Raw genomic sequence first — 20,238 nt, forward strand, 5'->3', positions numbered from 1 at the left:
AGGAAAGAGAAGAGAGGTGTTTAAACCACGGAAGGAAGGGCTCAGAAAGTACATGGGAGCACATCTGACCAGGACAGTACAGCTAAACCTTCCAAAGCGTTTTAAAGAAGTTTGGTAGCTCCGTCCTCAAATAATCTAAAACCAGACTTCTCATTTATGGACGGAGATAGAGTGCATTTGTTCTATCATTTAATCCTCAGGACGTAACTTTATGTACAAATGCTCCCGTTTTACCGATATGAAAGGCAAGGCACAGATATGTTAACTAAGTTCTCCCCAAGTTCCCATGCCTGGACTGCATTCCCTCTCCGGGAAACACCACAACTAGCAGGCAATCTTGATATGCTTCGTAGGGTCTAGCCAGAAAAGCAGATGACTTCAAGTCACTGCTTAAGGCTGTTTTTCCTATTACCATTGTGTTTATTAGCAAAAAAAAAAAAAAGCAATCACAGTGCAAAATCGCTTGACACACAAGGAACCGCTTCTCTTGGCTTTTATTTCTTCGCCATCTTCTCCTGGGTGGGCCTGACATGACCCCCCCCCCACAGCCAGGAGAAAGCTAGTAGCTAAAGCTAGATCAGACCCTCTGCGGCCGTTATTCATCTTCGCTGGACCTCTGATTCTGTGATTCTGACTCAGCAGCTGGTACCTCCCCCTGAATCCTGCCAGGTGCTAGCTCTTCTTTTCCTTAGCAGCTGACGCAGGGCTTTGGAGACAGATGCGCTGATGACACCATTTGCTCCGGGAAGCCAGGCTGCCGCCATCTGACCAAGGCCACGGGGACCATTTCTCTGTGCCCCTGGGTGAGCCCTTACTGCTTGATGGTTAACTCATCCTGGCATTTATACAGAGGCAAAGGCTAGGTGTACAGGTCCTGACAAGTGACACCACCTGGCTGGCCAGCGAGCCAGGGGTGTGGTTCCTGGTAGCAACAGGTCGCAGTCAGCTAGCCCATGTTCCAAGGAAAAGAAAACTGAAGCGGCTGGACTGGGAGCAGAGGATTTTAAGACACAAGAATCAATTGAGACTTTGCAGACTTAAACTTCTTTGGAGAAACAGAACTTACATTAAAGAACCTTTACCCATTACTGCCACTTACAGGCAATTAAACATTAAAAAGTATTCCTCATCTTTAAAAGCTGTAAGGGAAAATAGAAACTGAACAGGATATTTTGTGTTTCCCGGAAAGGATCTCAGATTTACAAGAAAAGCCTTGTGTTTAGTGTTATATAAATAGACTGCCCATAAATGCGTCAGATGCAGTAAGCAAGGTGTAAGAGTTTCTACGAATGGTGGACAGTATCTTTAAGACACAGGCCACCGACTTTGGAGAAGCTAAGTGAGGTCACAGTTGGTCAACAGCAGCTCATGGGTCTTTCTTGGAGGCTGAGAAAAATGTAGCCAGTAATTAAAGTCACGTTTTCCACTAATAACAACAGCAACAAACCCACTGACAATGCAATTCCACATGCCGAGTTTCCTACAAAACTTTCCACATGCGAGGCTCACGCTGGTAAGGGCACCATCACATTTCATAACAAAATTTGCCTTTTCACATCGAGCACTCAGTAAGGGAACATCTGGGGATGGTGCACCACGTAAATATTGCCATAAGCGTGGCTCCTTTCTTATTTCTACGTCAACTGCCCGGAACACTTCACAAACCAGAGGCTGAGCTCCGTTACAGAACATCTTACCAGAATCAGCCCAAGAGCTGGTAAACTTGGAGGTGGCAGTTACCCCAGAAGGGGCTGGAAAAACAGACCGGCCAACCAACCAACCAACCAACACACGTAACAACTGGACTCTATGGTGTCTCGGGGTTAAGTACAGTTAGCTGTTTGTTTCTCAAACTTAATCTTCATACACCTGGGGACCCAGGGCTTTACCTCGATTTTGGCATATCAGGGAGAGCTCCGGATTCAGAGTCAGACGGGGGAGGTTCCCAGCTCTGGCTCTGCAACTGGCTGGGCTGAGTGAGGTTTTGAGCACTCAAACTTTTTTGATTCACTTAAATTTTTCTTCCCCTCAGCTTCGTCCTGCCATGGGAGTGAGGTTAATGCTGGGTGTTCCTAATCAGGCTATTGTGAACAGAGAATGAGATAAAGTAAGTCAAAGTGCTTTGGGGCATTTAAAACATAACACACACATACACACACACACACATTACACAACTGTAAAGGATTTGTATTTTGGGAGGGCTAGGAATTCCCTTCTTATTCTGGTATGGAAAGGAAGATACGAAAAATCTGTGCCTGTTTTATCTGTAAAAAAGAATTCGAATTCACCTATTTTATGCTGGTGCTGAGACAGAACAGAGTTGGGTAACAAGAATCCTGGATATGTCATCATCCTTATTAGAAAATTAACACACGGTTTAACCATCAAGTAATGTGACTGATTTTTAAATAAACATATCTAAATGGGTGTTGTCCCACCCCAAGGAGTGAGTAGTCACCTGGGCAGGCAAAACAGTTCTTTAAATTATATTTCCCATCATTTCCCCCCAAAATTTTTTTTTCAACTCATCTTTTGGAATTGTTCCTAGAGCCTCTGGCACATTCTTCTGGATATGTCTGAGGGTGACAAATTTTTGTCCTTTGTGGATAGTGCTGATTTTTGTAAACAGCCCAAGGTTATTTGGCATGAAGTTTGGTAAATGAGCTTAAGTAATGCCACTTAAAAAAAAAAGTGTTGGGTTTTTTTTTAAAGCTATGACTATAAGACAGCAAAGCTGTTTTTCTTTCAGTTCCAACATAAAGTTCCAAGTAGTAGATTTCAGGAATTGGCAGTATTGCTAGAAAGGATTTGTTCCATCCTAAGGCGACCACATTAGAGGAGAAAAGCCATGTTGGAAATGTATTTCTACATTTTTTTAGTTACATTTTCATTATTTATCTTGCAAGTCCGTTTGCCACTAGACTTTGAGTTTCCAGAAGGAAAAGAGCATTGCAACTAATCAACTGTTTAATCATTTTATCACAGTTCCTCAGGACATCTGAATCCCTCACTTGCATATGGATTAACTGGCTAACAATACAGATGTTTCCAATGAATCACATCTGGGTCTATTGGAAATAGAGCACCCAGCAGGTTCAATTCCAACCAAAAGACCCTATATTCCCTTAAAGTTTTTTTTTTCAGTTATGAAACAATTTATCTGAAAATTAAAATATCACTAATATCATTACAATGTAACGTGAAGTCACAGCTAGAGTAGATCTGCTTTTGGTGCAAATAATTTAAATTCTTAGTCTTATTTTAAAATAAACATAATGACCCTTTCATTCACTGAATATTGCACACTGAGTACTTCAATGTTAAATAACACCAATGACTTCTTTTATGGAAAGTATTGTTTTCCCTATCTCATTTTTTATTGTGGTGAAATTCAGGTAACATTAAATTCATCATTTGACCATTTTAAAGTGTACCGTTCAGTGAATGACTCATTACCACTACCTAGTTCCTAAACATTTTCATCACTCCAAAAGGGAACTGTGTACTCATTAAGCAATCATTCCCCATTCTTCCCTCCCTGGCCCCTGGCAACTACTATTCTGCTGTTTCTTTGAGTTTGTCCATTCTGGGCATTTCACATAAATGGAACCTTACAATATGTGGCCTTTTGTGTTAGTGGCTTTTTCATTTGGCATAATGTTTTCAGGGTTCATCCACATTGTAGCGTGTGTCAGTACTTCATCTCTTTTTATGGCTGAATAATTCCATTGCATGGATACACTACATTTTGTTTATCTACTCATCTGTTGATGGATATATGGGTTGTTCTCTCCTTTGAGCTATTCTGCCATGAATACAGGTGTACAATTTTCTCTTTGAACACCTGTTCTCAATTCTTCTGGGTATATACCTAGGAGGGAAATCGCTGTGTCATATGGCAATTCTGTTTAACTTTCTGAGGAACCCCCAAACCTCTGACTCATTTTTATGCTCATAATTTCAAGGTAGTTTGACTACTAGCTTGACTACCTTGGACCCCAGGCTGGGCTCAAAGAGGTCTCTTTTTTCAGAAACACTGATCAGAGCAGCTGGGCTTGATCCGAGCCAAGCCTGTCCCAACACAAGGTTACAGGCAGGGCTTTGAACAGCTTTCTCTGCTGCTCTACGTGTCAGAACACGAACTGGCTGGGCAGGAATACCTTCCTGCCTCACGGGCATCCTTGGTTCTCCACTATGTTGCATAGACTTCTGGAAAAAGAAAAAAGACAACTACCTAACTCATAGGCTTCCCTCTTCCTGTTTTTGTAGATGAGTTCAAATTAGCATCTGGAGTCTATGCAGAAATGGTGCTTAAGAGTCAATGTTACAGCCCAGCCTGGGCAGAGTTTGGTCCTTTCACAGATGGAGAACAGAACTTCCTGAACACCAGCTAAGCTCTTCCACACAGAGTAGAATTTTACCATATATTTTGCCTGAAGGCACCACCTAGTGACTCTGACCCCATCAACCCACAGATAGACTGAAGTGGCAACTACGCTACTTTGTAGACTGTAGATTGTCCACCCCATGGGCTTGGCCAGGACAACAGGAGATAATCCTACTACAGGCATTGTTTACTGCAGTCATTTTACTGAGTCATGAGGCTCCTCAGCCATTAACCCAACCCGGAGAGTAAACTGATTTTTAAATTTAAACCTGCTCATGAGCCTTTCAGAGTGCTGATCTCTTTCTTACCTCAAAGCCTGACACACAGAATCTCTGAGCCAGGGAAGCCCTAATCAAGGAGCGTTAGGGTTGTGGTGACAAAACCAGAGACCGATTCAAATGGCTTTTTCCACTTGAAACTAGAATACAAAAAATGAATAAGTTGGCTTCCGGGGTCCTTGCTGCGTAGTCTCTCTGCCAAACCAGCTGTCACTTGTCGCTTGTCTCCTGGCAGCCCTTCAGGTGTCCAGGCCTGAATCTGCTGTTAGGCCAGGAAAAAAAGTCCCTTGGCTGGTCATATCCTCTGTGCTGGCAGGAAACCTAAAATTTGCCGGCTCTTGTCCCCAGTTTGTTTGCTTATCTGCTTCCTTGTAGGGAAGAGTCTGCATCACAGTGTCCGGTTAAGGGGGATTTTCACCATGACCTCACCCTCTTGCAGCTACCGTCAAGATTGCAGCGCGGCCGGCCACTCGGGTGAGACTCCACATCAGTGAGACACCAACAACCCACCCCCAGCACATCGCAGATTAACATCAACTCCAGGTCTTTCTCCTCAAAAGAGGGTATTTGCAGAGGTCTGAGAATGCCAAAAAAAAAAAAAAAAGTTGCAGGTGAGGGTGGAGGAGAGGATTGATGACGTTTGGTTATCAGTCTGGGCTTGGGAGAGCAGAATGTCAAGGAAGCTACTTTAAAAAGATGCACGAAAACCTTTCCAAGCTCACGCTCGCCGTTTGAATAACATTGGCGCCAATGGGCACGAAATTAGGCGCGTGGACGGTGACAGCAGGAGGCGGGCAAGTAACCGCAGAGTAAGAGCGGCAAGAGCGGTTGGGGAACCCAAAGGGCAATGTCTGGGATGTGGTCTCCGGCCTCCAGGGCTCCCGGAAGTTGCCCTTTTGCACGTAGGTGGGTGCAGCTAATTAAAAGGAAACAGAAAGTCTAACTCCCCACGCGCGCGCCCCGGCGGAGGCGCCTGGCCCCTACCAAGCTCACGTGACCACCCTGAGCCCACCCTCGACCCCTCCCCGTGCGCGCGATCGGCGGCGGTCGCGGGCTCGCGATAGAACGTGAATCGCCGGTCCAGGGCGCGAGGCGGGGGAGCGGCCGCGGCGTGCGTGCGCGCCCCCGGGAGGCAGCGGGCGCGTGCGCGCCCCGGGGCCACCGCCCCTCCTGTGCCCGCCCTCCTGCCCGCCCTCCCTCCCTCCCCGGCTTTCCCGGCCCGCCCTGCGAGTCAGTTCGCTGGTTCCCTCCCTCCCCCGACGCGCTCGGGCCGCCGCAGCGCTCCCCGCCCTCGAGCCGCGGTGCCGGAGCCGCCCGCCGCCCGAGGAGGAGGTGGAGGGAGCCGGAGGGGCCCGCCGAGGCGGCGGCGGCGGCGGCAAGATGGCGGACTTCCTGCCGTCGCGGTCCGTGCTGTCCGTGTGCTTCCCCGGCTGCGTGCTGACGAGCGGCGAGGCCGAGCAGCAGCGCAAGTCCAAGGAGATCGACAAATGCCTGTCCCGGGAGAAGACCTACGTGAAGCGGCTCGTGAAGATCCTGCTGCTGGGCGCGGGCGAGAGCGGCAAGTCCACCTTCCTGAAGCAGATGCGGATCATCCACGGGCAGGACTTCGACCAGCGCGCGCGCGAGGAGTTCCGCCCCACCATCTACAGCAACGTGATCAAAGGTGCCGGGCCGGGGTCGGAGCCGGGGGACGGAGGGCCCCGGCCCGGGGCGGCCGGCGCGGGGCTGGGCACCGCCCTCGTTCCCTCGGTCCCTGCCGAAGGACGGGGCCCGGCGGGCCGGCGAGCGGGAAGGAAGGGGGCGCGCCCCGGGCACCGGCCCTGCCTGCCCTTGGTGCCCTCGGCCCCGGGGGGAGGATGCCTGGGGGCGCCCCGCTTTCCCCCTTCCCCGCGGCGGGGGTACGGCTGGCCCCCCACCCCCACCCCGCTGCTGGCCTCGCCCCCTGCGAGAGGGAAGTGAGGCGGGCGGGCTGCTTCTGGGGTGGGGGGTGACCTCTCCTGCCTTCCTCCGCCCAGGCGAGGCAGGCCGACCCGAGAGCCAACCCCAGTCTCGACACCCTCACCCCACGCCCCGGCGCTGCCCGCCGAACCTCGCCGGCCCGGGTGGGTGGGTGACCCGAGTCACATGGGATCGGGTCTGCTCCCAACTCCCTGCTTCCTCCGTCGCCTCCTGAGCCAGGGAGTTCTGGAACTGTCGCAGTAAGGAAACTTTTGCCCGAGACTTTAGTCAAGGGCGAAGGGTGACAGCTCTCGAGCCCTTTGGGACAAGTATATGAAACTTGAGAGAGTCCTGTTTATTGTGTTGGCGTCAGGAAAGGGCAAGACCCATACAGTTAGTCTAAAAATGTTAAGCATCAGTGGTTTTTCGCCCCAGTGTCACGGTTGGGCAGGATGTTTGCCTGTAATCACAATGCAACACATTCCACTCTCCTTTTGCTTAATAACTGGGGGCGGGGGGGTGGGAGCGGGGTACCACCACTTGCTTCTACGTCGTAAGTGAAATTGTGCGTTGATAGAAAGAATCTTTGGCCTAAAAGTAATGCGGAGCCTGTGCAGGTTAAAGACAGTGAATCAGTATCAGCTTGGATCATAGGCTCGGCTTGTTTGTTAGTATTTTTGAAATTAGGGTTAAGCTTTGTTCTTAAATGAGAAACACAAGCATTTTGTTTCTGGACTTTCAAAGAATTAGAGAAGAGGGATTTTATTTTGTCATTTGAGAGAGAACTAGCACTCATTTTCCTTAGTATCACATGTTTTCTACTTTATAGAAGGCATTTTGACAAAACTGAGGTACAGTGCCTGCTACTTCAGGTGCGTCAGGGTTCTCTCAGTTGCATCTGGGTCGCAATTATCTAGGAATTTGCTACAGATTTCAAGCCTTCTTAAGCAGTAGGGTTTTTTTTTAAGTGGGAATTTTTGTTCAGGAAGTACTTAAGTCACTCTTTCGTGTCACTTTTTTTCTCTCCCAGTACTGAGTAGAGGAAAACTGCTGGGGGGTGGGGTGGGGTGGGAGGGGACGCATCGTGCGTGGGGTAATGACAGGGAAGAGCACTAGGCCAGGAGCTCACACACCGCAGCCAGCCTAGTACTTCTGTAGTTAAGGTGTAAAAAACAGTTGTACTTATCCTCCCTTAATGTTTAGTACAAAACTAAGGTCTCTTTCAAGGCCGAAGACTGCTTAGCCAGTCGTTTAATTGAAGGTACCTTTGTGTTCTGATGCAGCTGAACTTAAGGAATCCTGTCAATGGACAGAGTCAACATGTTCATTGATTATGGGCCAGGTCAACACCTGGTTCTTAATGTGCACAGGCTTCTAAGTGTGACCTACTTTGCGTATCGATTATGAGATGAAGGCACGTACTAGACAGCTACTTTTTGAGTTGGCGTGATCAGAAAATTGATAGCAAAACAGTTTTTCCTTTATCCAAACAAGTCATGTGATTGTTAAGATGGGCTAAAGACAACAGTTTAGTGATAGAAGTAATGGGTTTGGATGAATCTCTGTGAGTTGAAATCTCTGTTTTTGTATCTTTTTTGTAGTTGGTCTTCTCCTGTTAGGGATGTCTAAGGCTATCCTGTGTCTCACAGTGATTTGGAGCTTGGAATGGGAGAAGTTTCTGAGCTTTAAATGTGTTCTTGACTCAGTGTTGGGCTAAGCAAGTTGCTCAGGGGCCACACAGAACACAGGGTGATAATGTTTGGTTCTTGGCATTTCATAAATAAATATCTCTCCTAAAATCTTGCTTGTAAATCTTCAGAGCCTAGAAGTCCGGCTTTGCAGCATAATTTCTTTTTCCTTCGCTAGTTTTGGTTCTCTTGTGACTACCTTCTACGTAGAAGTTATTTTATAAATTAGAGCATGTCAAGATCCTTCAGAAAGAGCCAATTGTGTTAATTGTATTTGCTTTCTAAAGCTCTAATTTTATGACTGAACAGCTGTTAGTTTTTTTTTTACCCTCTGGGAAGCTACTCGCTCTTGTTTTGATGTTGGTCTCCATTTTTGGAGGCAGTAGGCCTGGAGTACTTAAGTTTAAGGAAATAATACTAGAATCAAATCTCTGAGAAAAGTCTAATGACTCCCATCACATTATTTTTTCCTTTCTTTTTAAACAAAGGTATGAGGGTGCTGGTAGATGCCCGAGAGAAGCTTCACATTCCTTGGGGAGATAACTCAAACCAGCTGAATGGAGACAAGATGATGGCATTTGACACCCGGACCCCCTTGACGGCCCAGGGAATCGTGGAAACTCGAGTGTTTTTACAGTATCTTCCTGCTATAAGAGCATTGTGGGCAGACAGTGGCATACAGAATGCCTATGACCGGCGTCGAGAATTCCAACTGGTAAGAGATTTGGTTCTTTAAATGTTGTGATTTTACTTTAATGACATTTATTAGTGTCTGATTCAAACATACTAGATACACTGACTTCTACAATATAATGTATCTATCCAGAATTTTAGCCTTAGAAATTTGGATTGCTATAGAGATGACCTTTTTAAACTAAGCAAAATGAAAATAAGGTTAAACCCCACAGATTTGATGAAGTTGTTATAATTAGTTGCTCATTTTTCCTTCTTGAAAGTAAGATCATAATGATTTTCTTAGACATTTTTATCTAATTTTGTTCTCCTTTTGAAAGTAATTTCCTCCCAATTAGAGCAACAATGTTGATCTTTCTAAAAAACTGACCTTTTACTTCTGGATTAAGAGTTCAGTAACTAAACCCAATTGAAATGTGCTTTTTAATCTTTAGAAGTATTTATTTCATGATACAGGTTAATGTATAAAAAGATTAAAGTCCTTAATGTGTAACAGTTACTGTGCTTTTTATATATTTGCAGACTATGTTTTTTTAAGGCTTCTAAGCACATTTTACAAAATGTTCCTTAAAAAAGAAAAAAATCTGTTACTTTCTCTACCTTTGTTTCACATGGAAAGCACCTAGAATTTATTTTACATTTATTATTTCTACTTTGTCTTAAACAAAAGTCCCTGTAAAATTTGGTAGCTCTTACACAACATTGAAGAGAGAGTGGAAAATAAAAGATCTGATCTAGGTTAAAGATACAAAAATAATAATTGAAATAGATTTTTTTTTCAATCAAGTGTTTTGTAACTTAATTGTGAATGCTCTGATTGTGTTCGGGGTTTTATTTGCCAAAGACCAGAAAGATCCCAAGGATGACAGCAATCTAGACAGTATGCAATTTGGAAGGAGTTCAGATCTAAAGTGTTTCACTATAATATGCTCAAAGTAAAGTGACAGTTAAAAGTAAAACTGCTTAGAAAGTTGTTTGATGATGTCACCAGCATTAAAGCAATTCACATTTATGGGTGTGGCTGCAAAATGATGTACAGCCAGCAGTCTTTGCTGTTACAGTTTGTACTCAGAAGCAGTCTTGGCTGTTGAAAGTTCTAGAAAGTGTTCAGGATTGCTTTTGATAAAAGTGAGACCCGAGTCTTTGCTTTCTCTGAATTACGGCTCATGTGTCATACAGCCTAGCACCTGATTATGTACCGCCTTGTATAGCTCTCTTCGGAGTGTGTAACTTGTCGAGTAGTTTATGCGTTAATGAAAGACAGAGGCTGTCTCACATAGCTGTTAAAATTCAGTAGCTGGCAGCATTATATTTTGAAAATTATGAATTTAAATTGACATGTAACCTCCATCCAGTTCTCAGATTGGTAGTTAATTTTTGTCCTCCACACACCCCTGCTCATCTCCCTTTACCCTCCCTCCTGTTCTAGGTGCTGCTTATTCTCCTTTCTTCTTAATTCATTTTCTCAACAAACCACACTTTGAAAAGTGAACTGTAAGTTTTCCTGGGATGTTTTTCAGCCTTCCAGGCAGGGAAGAAACATCCATCTGTAATAGCGCACGCTGCATGTTGAGTCAGTGAACAAGCAAACGACTGCACTGTAAAGTTCTCTGTAGGAAACTTTTCCGTAAGTGCGTTTAATTGAAGTTGGGCTTCACTGACACTTCTTGAACGATAGGTAAAACCATTCAGAGTGAGGACCTGCAAGTTCTTAACTTGAGCCAAATGATGCTTTCAGAGCAAAGTATGCCTAAGGACAAGAAGAGACAAGTTCCAGAAACACTTTCCCTGATAAAAAGTAGAGGCACAAGAAGAGTGGCAGGGAGAGATCTAGTTTTAAACTGGAAGACAAGGATTCTCATCCTGTGTGTATTCTCAGCATTGTTAATGGTACCTGGCGTGTGCAGTAGGTGCTTAGTTATTACGTTGGATTAATGGCTCTCATACTTTTGGATGCTCTGTGGTGTTTGGCATGGTGTCGAACACTGGGAAGGCACTTTGCTTATTTAAAATTTTCTTCAAAGTCTCGTCAGTTCCTTCTTTTGTCTACATACAGCACATCCCCAAGTCCTGTCTTTTCTACCCCTGAAAAGTCTCTTGCATCATTCCCTCCTTTCTACCTTTCCATTATTGTCCTAGTACCTCCTGCTCGGACTCCCAGTAATCTTGTTCAAACATAGCTTGGATTTGTGCAGAAAGCTTTGCTTATTCTCCAAAGCTTCCAGAACAGAGTTCAACCTCATAATGTGAGTCAGGACTCTGAACAAGCTTACCTATGATTCTAATAATCTATTTCATTAGACCACTCCACCTATCCTATAACCTCTCAAATCCCACATACCCTGGCTATCTTCACAGAGTCCCTCTACCAGGGCATTTCATTCCCATATCTGGGAATTCATTAGGTCTTACCCTTCACCTGGAACAATGCTGATCAGCCTTTCTGTGTGACTACATGTGGTCCATGGACCCCTTGCATCAGATTCCGCTGGAACGCTTGCTTAAACAGAATATAACACACTTCCCTAGACTCTGTTCCTGGAATTGGGAAGGGGACCAGTGATCTGTATTCGTAGCAGACAGCCATAGGCGACTTGGGTGGGTTTGCTCTGTGGCCACAGTGCCTTGGGTCCTGAGTTCCCTCATGAAGCATCCCCAGTCCCCCGACCTGGAGCGCGTCTCCTGAGCGTGCGTGCTCGCTGACCCTCATCCGGTGCCTCACCTAGTGTTACGGTTCTTTGGTTTGCCTTTTATTTTCCTTTTTCTCTACTAGCGTGGGGCCTGACGCTTACTTCCTCATTTTTCACATTGTCAGCATTATATTATTCTAGAAAAAAAGAAACCGTCCACATCTTTTCTGGGAAATGTGAGTGATTCTGTATGTTAGTTTGTTAGTTTTCCAAGGGATGGGAAGTTCCTGTATTACAGAATCAATTTTTCTTTCTTGTTGCATTTAACAGTGTAGTATATTCTGGAGTCTTGGATAGAAAAAGTAAACATCAGGGAAAATGGGAGGATTTAGCAGATAAAATAACTAAAATTAGCCTTTTTGGTTTCAACCAACACTTGGTGGTTAAACTTATTAATGCAAATTGAAATGCAGGAAAAATGGGGGCAGTTTTTAAGCCTCGCTGCAGTTTTTAAGCCTCGCTACAGCTTTTTTGCTTAAGATGAACGACTGTCCTTTGATCAGTCTTGGGGAAAAGGGTAAGGCAGTGACATCACAGCTTAGGTTTTTAGCAGACCATTCGTTTGTTAGTAATAACTTCGGGTGCAAACATGAATGTTTTCTTTCCCCAGTTCCCAAAGGCAAACATTTCTTTTTCCGGTTAGTTTTATTATGGGCAAGCTAAATAGCTTGCTGTGGAGAAAGAAAAATCTGAAGATTCACGTTGTTATAGCTTATGGTGCCTTTCTCCTTCTTGTAAACTAGCACACTGAGGATAATATATCCTAAGAAGTGATCTCTTATCAGTCTTGATTAAATATTTGTAATGCTCTGCTTTGGCTGTACATGCACGAGAGCCCACCACTGTACTGAGGAGATACCTCTCTTTAGAAAACCATATGTGACCGTAACTAGGGCATTTGCTAACTTAGATGACTAAAAAGATGGGAGTCAAAGGTTGGCTGGGAACTGCTACAACTGGAGATACATGGTGAAACTAACCAAGGGGCTAGGAATCACTGCCAATTAAAATTTGTGTGTGTGTGTGTAATATACAGGTGCTTACACAGGAATATAAGCAAAATGTATATACCTGGTTATATAGGGCAAGACAGTGTGTGACACTGGGATGAGCACTCCTTGGTTCTGTGAACACTTAAACGTTGTCAGCATTAATACAGCTTCCTGTAATGATCAGTCTTTTCTTTGCGATTCCTGCCACCAAAACTGTCTTCTTTGTTATCATCGTACCTTCAGTTAGACTTCATTTTTCTTACTCAAATAGTACAGTTTGTGCCTGGTGGTAGTTACACTTCGAAAGCTGATGAGCTGGTTTATTCATTAAGACAGAGCTTCCCTCAGTCTGTGTAACAAAGTAACTATTAAGCCACATGCACTGGCCTTTGAGAAGGGGCTGAGTACTAAATAAAATAGGAACTCAGTTTGGGCTGAAGTATTTGTTTATTTGCACTGCGGCATGGCTTTGAAATACTGTATAGTTAGAGGCATTTGTTCTTTAACACTAATTTGGATTTGCTTTAAAGGGTGAATTAATTACTACTTTCAGTTATAAACTATTTTCAAGTTTCTGTTGGAGAAGAATTTGGTCCATTTCCTTTATGTTTAAAACCTAAAAAGGACTTTGACTTCAAGTTGCTAAAAACCTACTGATTCTAGGCTTGGGGTAAAACATTTCAGCCTATATAACAAGAATTGTATATTACATTAGAGATTGTAGATATTTTTAAACTTAGGTCTCTATAGCATTTGTTTTTGGTGAACTTGATGAGATGTCAGAATGGTTACATTTTATCAAAAACTTGGAAACTCAAGAGTTGTACTACCCTATACATTAAAAACAGGATGTTTTTGGCAAGTGCTTATAGTTTTAATGTAACTTTGTGTGGTTTTGTGTGTGTGTGTAACACATACGTGCACGCCTAATTATATCTCTTGATGTGTTGTGTCAAGTTGACATGTTCATGTTTACATCGTTTTATTTTTTGGTAGAAACTTGACTAGCTGTGGGATGTCCAAGCTCTGGGTGATGGAGAGGGATTGTAAAATACTGTGGTGCTTTTTATATTATTACCATTTATTGCTGTTCTCTACTAGAATGTGGACCTAACTCAGGAGAACCATTTGTAAGCTTGCTTTTAAGAACACAATGGCCAAAGGAGTCGGTACATTGAATAGTCCCTGTTCATCTTTCACAGATAGGCAGCAGCCCAGACAGTTCGCCATATCCTGTCCTGTTAGCTGAAAACAGGTGCCAGTTTTCTTTCTACAGAAAATTAATTCAAGAGCTAATAATTAAGCACATAACTTTTTAACAGTTTGTGTTTTACAGAAATTGCTTTGTCCTTTTCAAAGGATGTTAATTGCTTCTATCACATATATTAGCATTTAATCCTTAAGCGGGAGAAAAAAAACCTAGAATATGGGCTGTTGTCCTCATTTCACAGATTAAAAAATTAAGATGCAGTGAGGTTCCTTCAGATCCCAGAGGTAGTAAATGGTGTGAGGGTAGACACTGGAACCTCGATCTGCTGACTCCTGGTCCGCAGAGCTGGCCTCTAAACCATTTGGCAAGCACTCGTGCCTTCTATCCGTGGGGCATTCTTTCCTTTCATTACCAGCCTTTTCTGACCAGCACACGTACACCGAAATAGTTAACGATCCACTAGTAAGTTCTAGCAGATTATTTTAAATATCTGTAAGGTTTTCTTAGGAATACATAGCATTACACTGATACTGACATGGTTCTCTTTGTATTCCGAACTGTTCATAACATCTTTGTGCCATTCCTTTTTCACTTTATTAGCTTAGATTATAGGCATGATAGCAATGGTAATAATTTTATATTTAATGGTAAATTTACTAACTTTGAGTGGTACAGTTTATCCTAACCACCATGCATCATGATAAAGGCTGTTTGAGTGTTCACCTCCTTGAAAATTACTAGTAACCCTCAACTGATGTTTCATCAGTGAACATAGTTTTTAATGTACCTTGAAAAATAGAAGTTTAATGGCAACCAGTTATCTGAAAGGCAGCAGTATATTCTTCTAGGGAAGTGACATTTAGAAATTGGCATGTGTCTGGTATACAGTTGCCCAGATTTGCTCTTGGTTTGGAGAAGGGGCTGTCAGAGCACTTTTATTCTGTTGTTTTTATGAATTCCTTTGCAGTGTTTCTCATGTAGTCGTCACAGATTTCATTCCACTTATGAGTATTCCAGATTGCAGTTTGTTGCAAATTTTTGTTCCAGTTAGGAAGTACCTATTTCTGGAAATTAACATTGATTTTTATTTCTTTGTTTGAAAGTACTTTTTTTTTTCAGCTATGTAATAAAATTCACTTTAGTCTGTGTTGGGAACATGCAGTTTTTTTTTTTTTTACAATATGCCTTTTTTTTTTTTGAGATTTTTGTTACATCCACATTAACATAGCATTATTAGAATGGGCTGATACGGATCAAGGAAATAGCTTTGTTTTGAGAACTGAACTTTAGTGGCCTTGGCTAAATTTACCAGTCTCTTTCAGTGATAGTTGTTCATCTTAATCTTTCAAATTTAATCTCTCTTCCTTTGGCAAAACGAATGAAAAAGATTTTTAAACTATTGCAATGGGTGAACTTTTTCATCCACAACTACTCTGCAACAGATGCAGAATACTTAAGTAGAATTACTGTCTGCTGATTTATTTTGGTTTTTGGTCCAAGTCCTAAGACCTGGATACTTGGTTTTGCTACGTGGAACTTCACTTGTTTCTTCCAAGCAAATTAGAAAATACCTGTGTTCAAACTTATTGACTTATTTTACATATTGTAAACCATTTTTACAAATGATTTATTGTGATGACCTTAAAATGTGATGTGTTTTTCTACTGTGCTGTGGGATAAAATGGAGCTAGATGGAACTTGTGTCCTGGTTCTGCCGCTCAATGTTTGAGCTTGAGCGAGTCCCCCGACCTCTCTGACTTAACTGCAGCTGTGAAATGGGGATGATTCAACTACTGTTACTAGTTGTTGTAGAAATTACATGAGATAATCCAAGCCTTTGGCACGTTGCCTTATATGTAGTAACCACATTATTATTAACAATTAATATTCCTAAAATGCCGTATGTGCAAACCACAAATAGTTTTCTAAAATATAAAGCACTGTAAACTTTGATAAACTCTCTAAACTTGATTTCCAGTATGAAAATTCTGAATTCTGAGGAATGCAAAACCTGACCTACACTCTCATTAGACCATTTGTTGTCTGTAATGAAACCAAAGAGAGGTTTGAGGTTGTCGTTGCTATGCTGGTTCTTGTCTTCTGATACCGCTTTGCTTGATTTTCAGATTGAAAATCTATGATGTGGTTCTTCATTTCTTCATAGTAGCTTTTTAATGTTTTGTGAGAATGGAGATACTTTCTGAACTTTTAACATTAGAAACATTAACTCCAAATATTTAATTGCAATTGTCCCTTTGAAGGTCAGCTCTCTACTTACTTATATTGACTGTTTTTCTGGTACATAAATTATTATACTGACCCAGATTAGCACACTTTACCTTTACCTGTCACTGTTTTGACTATATTTTCCATCTCCTTGACAAATAGATACATTTTAAAGAATATTGCTTAATTTGTCTCCCTGATAGACATAGTGATGTCATTTCTGAAAAGCCTTTGCTTATGCATTCATTTTGAACAAAAACCATTTTATAAATAGTGGGTCTGTATCTTTATTGTTAGTCCCTGTGTAAATTTTTGCATGATTTTTGAAACATTCACAATTCTAAGGAATCAAATGTAATAATGAAAATTAAAATGGTTTGGAAATAATAAAGCATTATATAGATGTGTGGTGAAACTAACCAGTATTCTTCTTGCCCATGTTCACGGTGAGATTTATAGCCGGAGTTGTTTAGTTGTTTGGAGAGTGCTCCTGAAACGCTGCAGCTGTGTATGCCGAAGTAGCCAGATCGTCCTCCTGCTAGAGGTCTGGTGGGACAGCCTCGGCGTGGGCGCAGGTGCTCCGCCACTGCCGCTGGGCGTGCTGTTCTCTTCTTTCCCTCTTGTCTGTCTCTGTGGTGCGCCTCCACCTGCACGCACCTCATACTCTTTCCCTTTTTGCCGGTTCCCGTGGCTTGGCAGAGGTGTTGTGAGTACTCAGATTAAAGAGGTTATTTGGGCTTCTTTTCCAACCTAAAAAAAAATTTCTTACATTCATAAAATACAGAGTGTCCTTTTTAAAAAATATTTTATGTTACTTTTTTTAATGAGATTTTAGAACTACTGACCATTTTGTTAAAAAAAAAACTAACAACATTAGTCTAATTGAATCTCTGCTTTTTCTGATGGAGCAAAATAAACAAATTTCAGATTTGCCTTCTTAAAGAAAAGGAACCTTTTATTAATTTTGCTATTTAAAAACAATGCTAGGCTGCGAACAGAACTCTTGTATTCACTCCCGCCTCAAAACATAACGAAACAAAACCGTGCCTTTGGGTTCTTTGAGCCACTGCAGCTACATTTGGCCTGTTAATGGGACGTTTCTCTTTTACTCTTCTAGAAGGGTTAAACAGAAAGTGCTGGAATAATGAATGCTGTAATTGGGGTGAGAGGCGTTCACTTTCCCTTTCAGTATCCTGGTTACCATTTTTCTGTCCGTCAGTAATCTTTTTAAAGTTATTTTCCTGTTAAATAGGACAAACTGGTCAATGGAAATTAGAGAGAGAGAATCTGTCCTCTTATATCATCATGCAATTTGCATTTAGACCTCAGACTCTGAAGTGCGATTGTTTCCATTTATTGACACTAAGTAAAAGAAAAACTCAGGGCAACTGTACTAGGTTTTCCAGGTTGCTAGAGAGTTGCTCGCAAGTTATTTCCTGGCCAGCTCTGCTAAGTGAGGCTTAACAGATGAGACGTACATGCAGATACTTTAGATAAATAAATTGCTATGCAAATGTAAGATGGTCTCTAAATTCATTTTTATTGATTTTTTTAAAGCTGAATGATTGAATGCTTTATATTCACAAAGCTGCAAATATCATATATCCTAGTTGAAATATTTATAAGAGCAATGTGATTTAGCCTGTTGAGTTAAAATATTGCAATACATAGGTAAACAACAATGTCCTACTGCACAGCACAGGGAACTATATTCAATACCTTGTAATGGCCTATAACAGAAAAGGACATGAAAAAGAATATATATATATATATATGTATAAATGAATCACTGTGCTGTATAGCAGAAAATAACTCAACATTGTAAGTTGACTGTACTTCAATTAAAAAAAATACTGCAAGACAAATGATTTGCTATTTTTAACTGGTACTAACTTGCCACATTAGCAGAAAACTGTCCTTGTTTACTAGCTACAGCTTCAAAAATGATGGGTACATTAAATTGTTGCCATATAGATTATATACATTTCAGCTGTAGGCTGGGACAAGGAGAATTATACTTGCTTAATTTTCTTGTTGACTTTTTAAATTGTTATGTTATGATCAGATGTTACCAGTTTTAAAGTTGGTGTTACAATCTAGTAAGAAATCAAGGTTCTCACCTCATATAGTATTTTGCACATTTGGCCTTAATATAAGATGTCTTTTTTTTGAAGAAAGTTTTCTTTATTTAAAAAAAAATTCATTCTGTAGAACTTCCTCCGATAGGATTATGTGTGTATGTGTCCATTTGATATTTTTGTATGTAACTGTATTTTATACTATATGCAAGTGTTAAGGTTAGGGCATTACTGTAAGAGTATCCATTTTCATTACGGCGGTAATCTGAATTCTGTTCTCCTCAAATGTGAAGAATGAAGAGCAAATGTAAAAGGGCAAGAGGCCTTGGATAGCACATTTCAGGAGATGGGTTATTCTTTACCAAGAGTTAAACATCAATGAAATAATGTTAACTGGCAGCCTTCAGCAGCCAATCAGTGGCATGTTACTGACCATCTAAAAAGAGTCAGGCGCTTTTTTGCAGACTGCGTGCTTGCTAGTGAACCAATGAAAGAAATCTTTGTTCCCATTGATCTTAGGTGCTAGTAGGAAGAAACTACATTAAACAGACAAGTAAATAATCACACACGTGAGAAATGCTCTGAAGGAGAGGAAAAGGAGGCAATGAGAGAACAAGAGGGTGGTCTGAAGAGGTGACATTTGAGACCCTGTGGATGAGGAAGGGTCGGCCAGGTGAGGAGAGAGAAGAGGTCAGGAGGCAGAAGGAGCACCATGTGTGCAGGTCCGAAGGTGAGAAAAAGCTTGCTGAGGTGTGGAAGTTGGAGGGAAGTGAGGAGAGCGGTCAGACCTTGATTGAGAACCTCTGTACTGTTTGGGTGCTGAGCAGTGTTCCAGGGTTAGGAGACTGTCACAGAGAGAGTGCTCGTGGTGGTCGTCGCCGTGGAGATGAAAAGACAGTGGGTTCAAGGTATGCTTTGTAGGGAAAATCATTGGTTTGCTGATGGGTTGAGTATGAGAGGAGGGAGGGAAGCATACGTGAAGAGTGACTTGGATTTCTGGTCTTAACAACCGGGGGGGGGGGGCGGTGGTACTTTTTACTGACATGAAAAGACTGTGAGAAGAAAATTTGAGGGGGAAGATGAAGGCTTTAGTTTGGGTTTATCAGGTTTTGAGATCTCTATGAGACATGCAGGAGGAATCAAGTGGACGGTTGTATACATAGTCTGGAATCCAGAACAGAGCTTTGGGCCAAATGTAGACATTCAGGAGTTGTTTGTATTCAGGTGATGTTTAGTCTTTAGAATATGCACAGTTACTCAGGGAAAGGGTGTCAAAGAGATTAGGGCTCAGGAAAGAGTCTTGAGGAACCTTCAAACCATTTGAGACTGTTCAGAGGAGGAGATGCTAGCAGAGATGGCCAGAAAGGTAGAAGAAATTCAGAAACATGTAATGCCATGAAGCTGGCAAAGTGTTTTAAGGAGGGAAAAAGTGGTCATCAATGCCATGTGCCACTGAGAGGTCTCGTACAGTGAAGACAGACATATCCACTGATTTTGGCAACAGGAAGGTTATTGCCAATTGTGGCCCGTGATGTAAGGGAGAGGAGGTGAGGAAGTGGAGAAGGTTTACTTGAAATCAGGCTGACTGTTCTCATTTCCCTTTTCCTGTGCTTGCAACCCACCTGACTTAGTAGGTTGGGTTTTCAAGCCTTTTTAAAGTTTAAGAGGACATTGTATTTATATTAACCAATTTCTTTGAGCCTCACTCTCAGAAGAAGAGTCAATGTCAGTTAATGACATTGGTCATCTGTTAGGCCCAGCAAACGCAAGTGATGTTTCCTTAGGACCATTTCTTATCTAGTGAGGGCACTCACTCGAGCAGTGATACACCATGGCGCTCGTTCATTCCTTTGTTCCTTCAGCAAGTGTGTGTTGAATACCTGGCCACGGTGTGTTTGGGATGAGCAGGCCCTGGGGACTCAGGGACTCAGGCACTGCCTGTCTGGTCTGCCTTAATACAGGCTCTTGATCTAATAAGGAGCAGGTTAGTCACCCAACAGCACTTGCAGATGATACAATAAACGGCGTAGAATGCTGCATTGAAGCTCCTCTGCCAAG

General features: G+C 42.4%; 1 protein-coding gene across 1 annotated transcript in view; it reads left to right on the plus strand.

The window, feature by feature from the left end:
- The first annotated feature begins 5,877 nt into the window (after positions 1-5,877).
- GNA13 (G protein subunit alpha 13) overlaps positions 5,878-20,238 on the plus strand; it is a 37,473-nt gene continuing 23,112 nt past the window's right edge. The window contains exons 1-2 of the mRNA XM_031685639.2: positions 5,878-6,328; positions 8,780-9,006. Coding sequence (XP_031541499.1) covers positions 6,046-6,328; positions 8,780-9,006 — 510 coding nt within the window. The 5' untranslated portion in view covers positions 5,878-6,045. The remainder of the gene's footprint in view (positions 6,329-8,779; positions 9,007-20,238) is intronic.

This window comes from Vicugna pacos, chromosome 16 (assembly GCF_048564905.1).
Source record: "Vicugna pacos chromosome 16, VicPac4, whole genome shotgun sequence".
NCBI lineage: Eukaryota > Metazoa > Chordata > Mammalia > Artiodactyla > Camelidae > Vicugna > Vicugna pacos.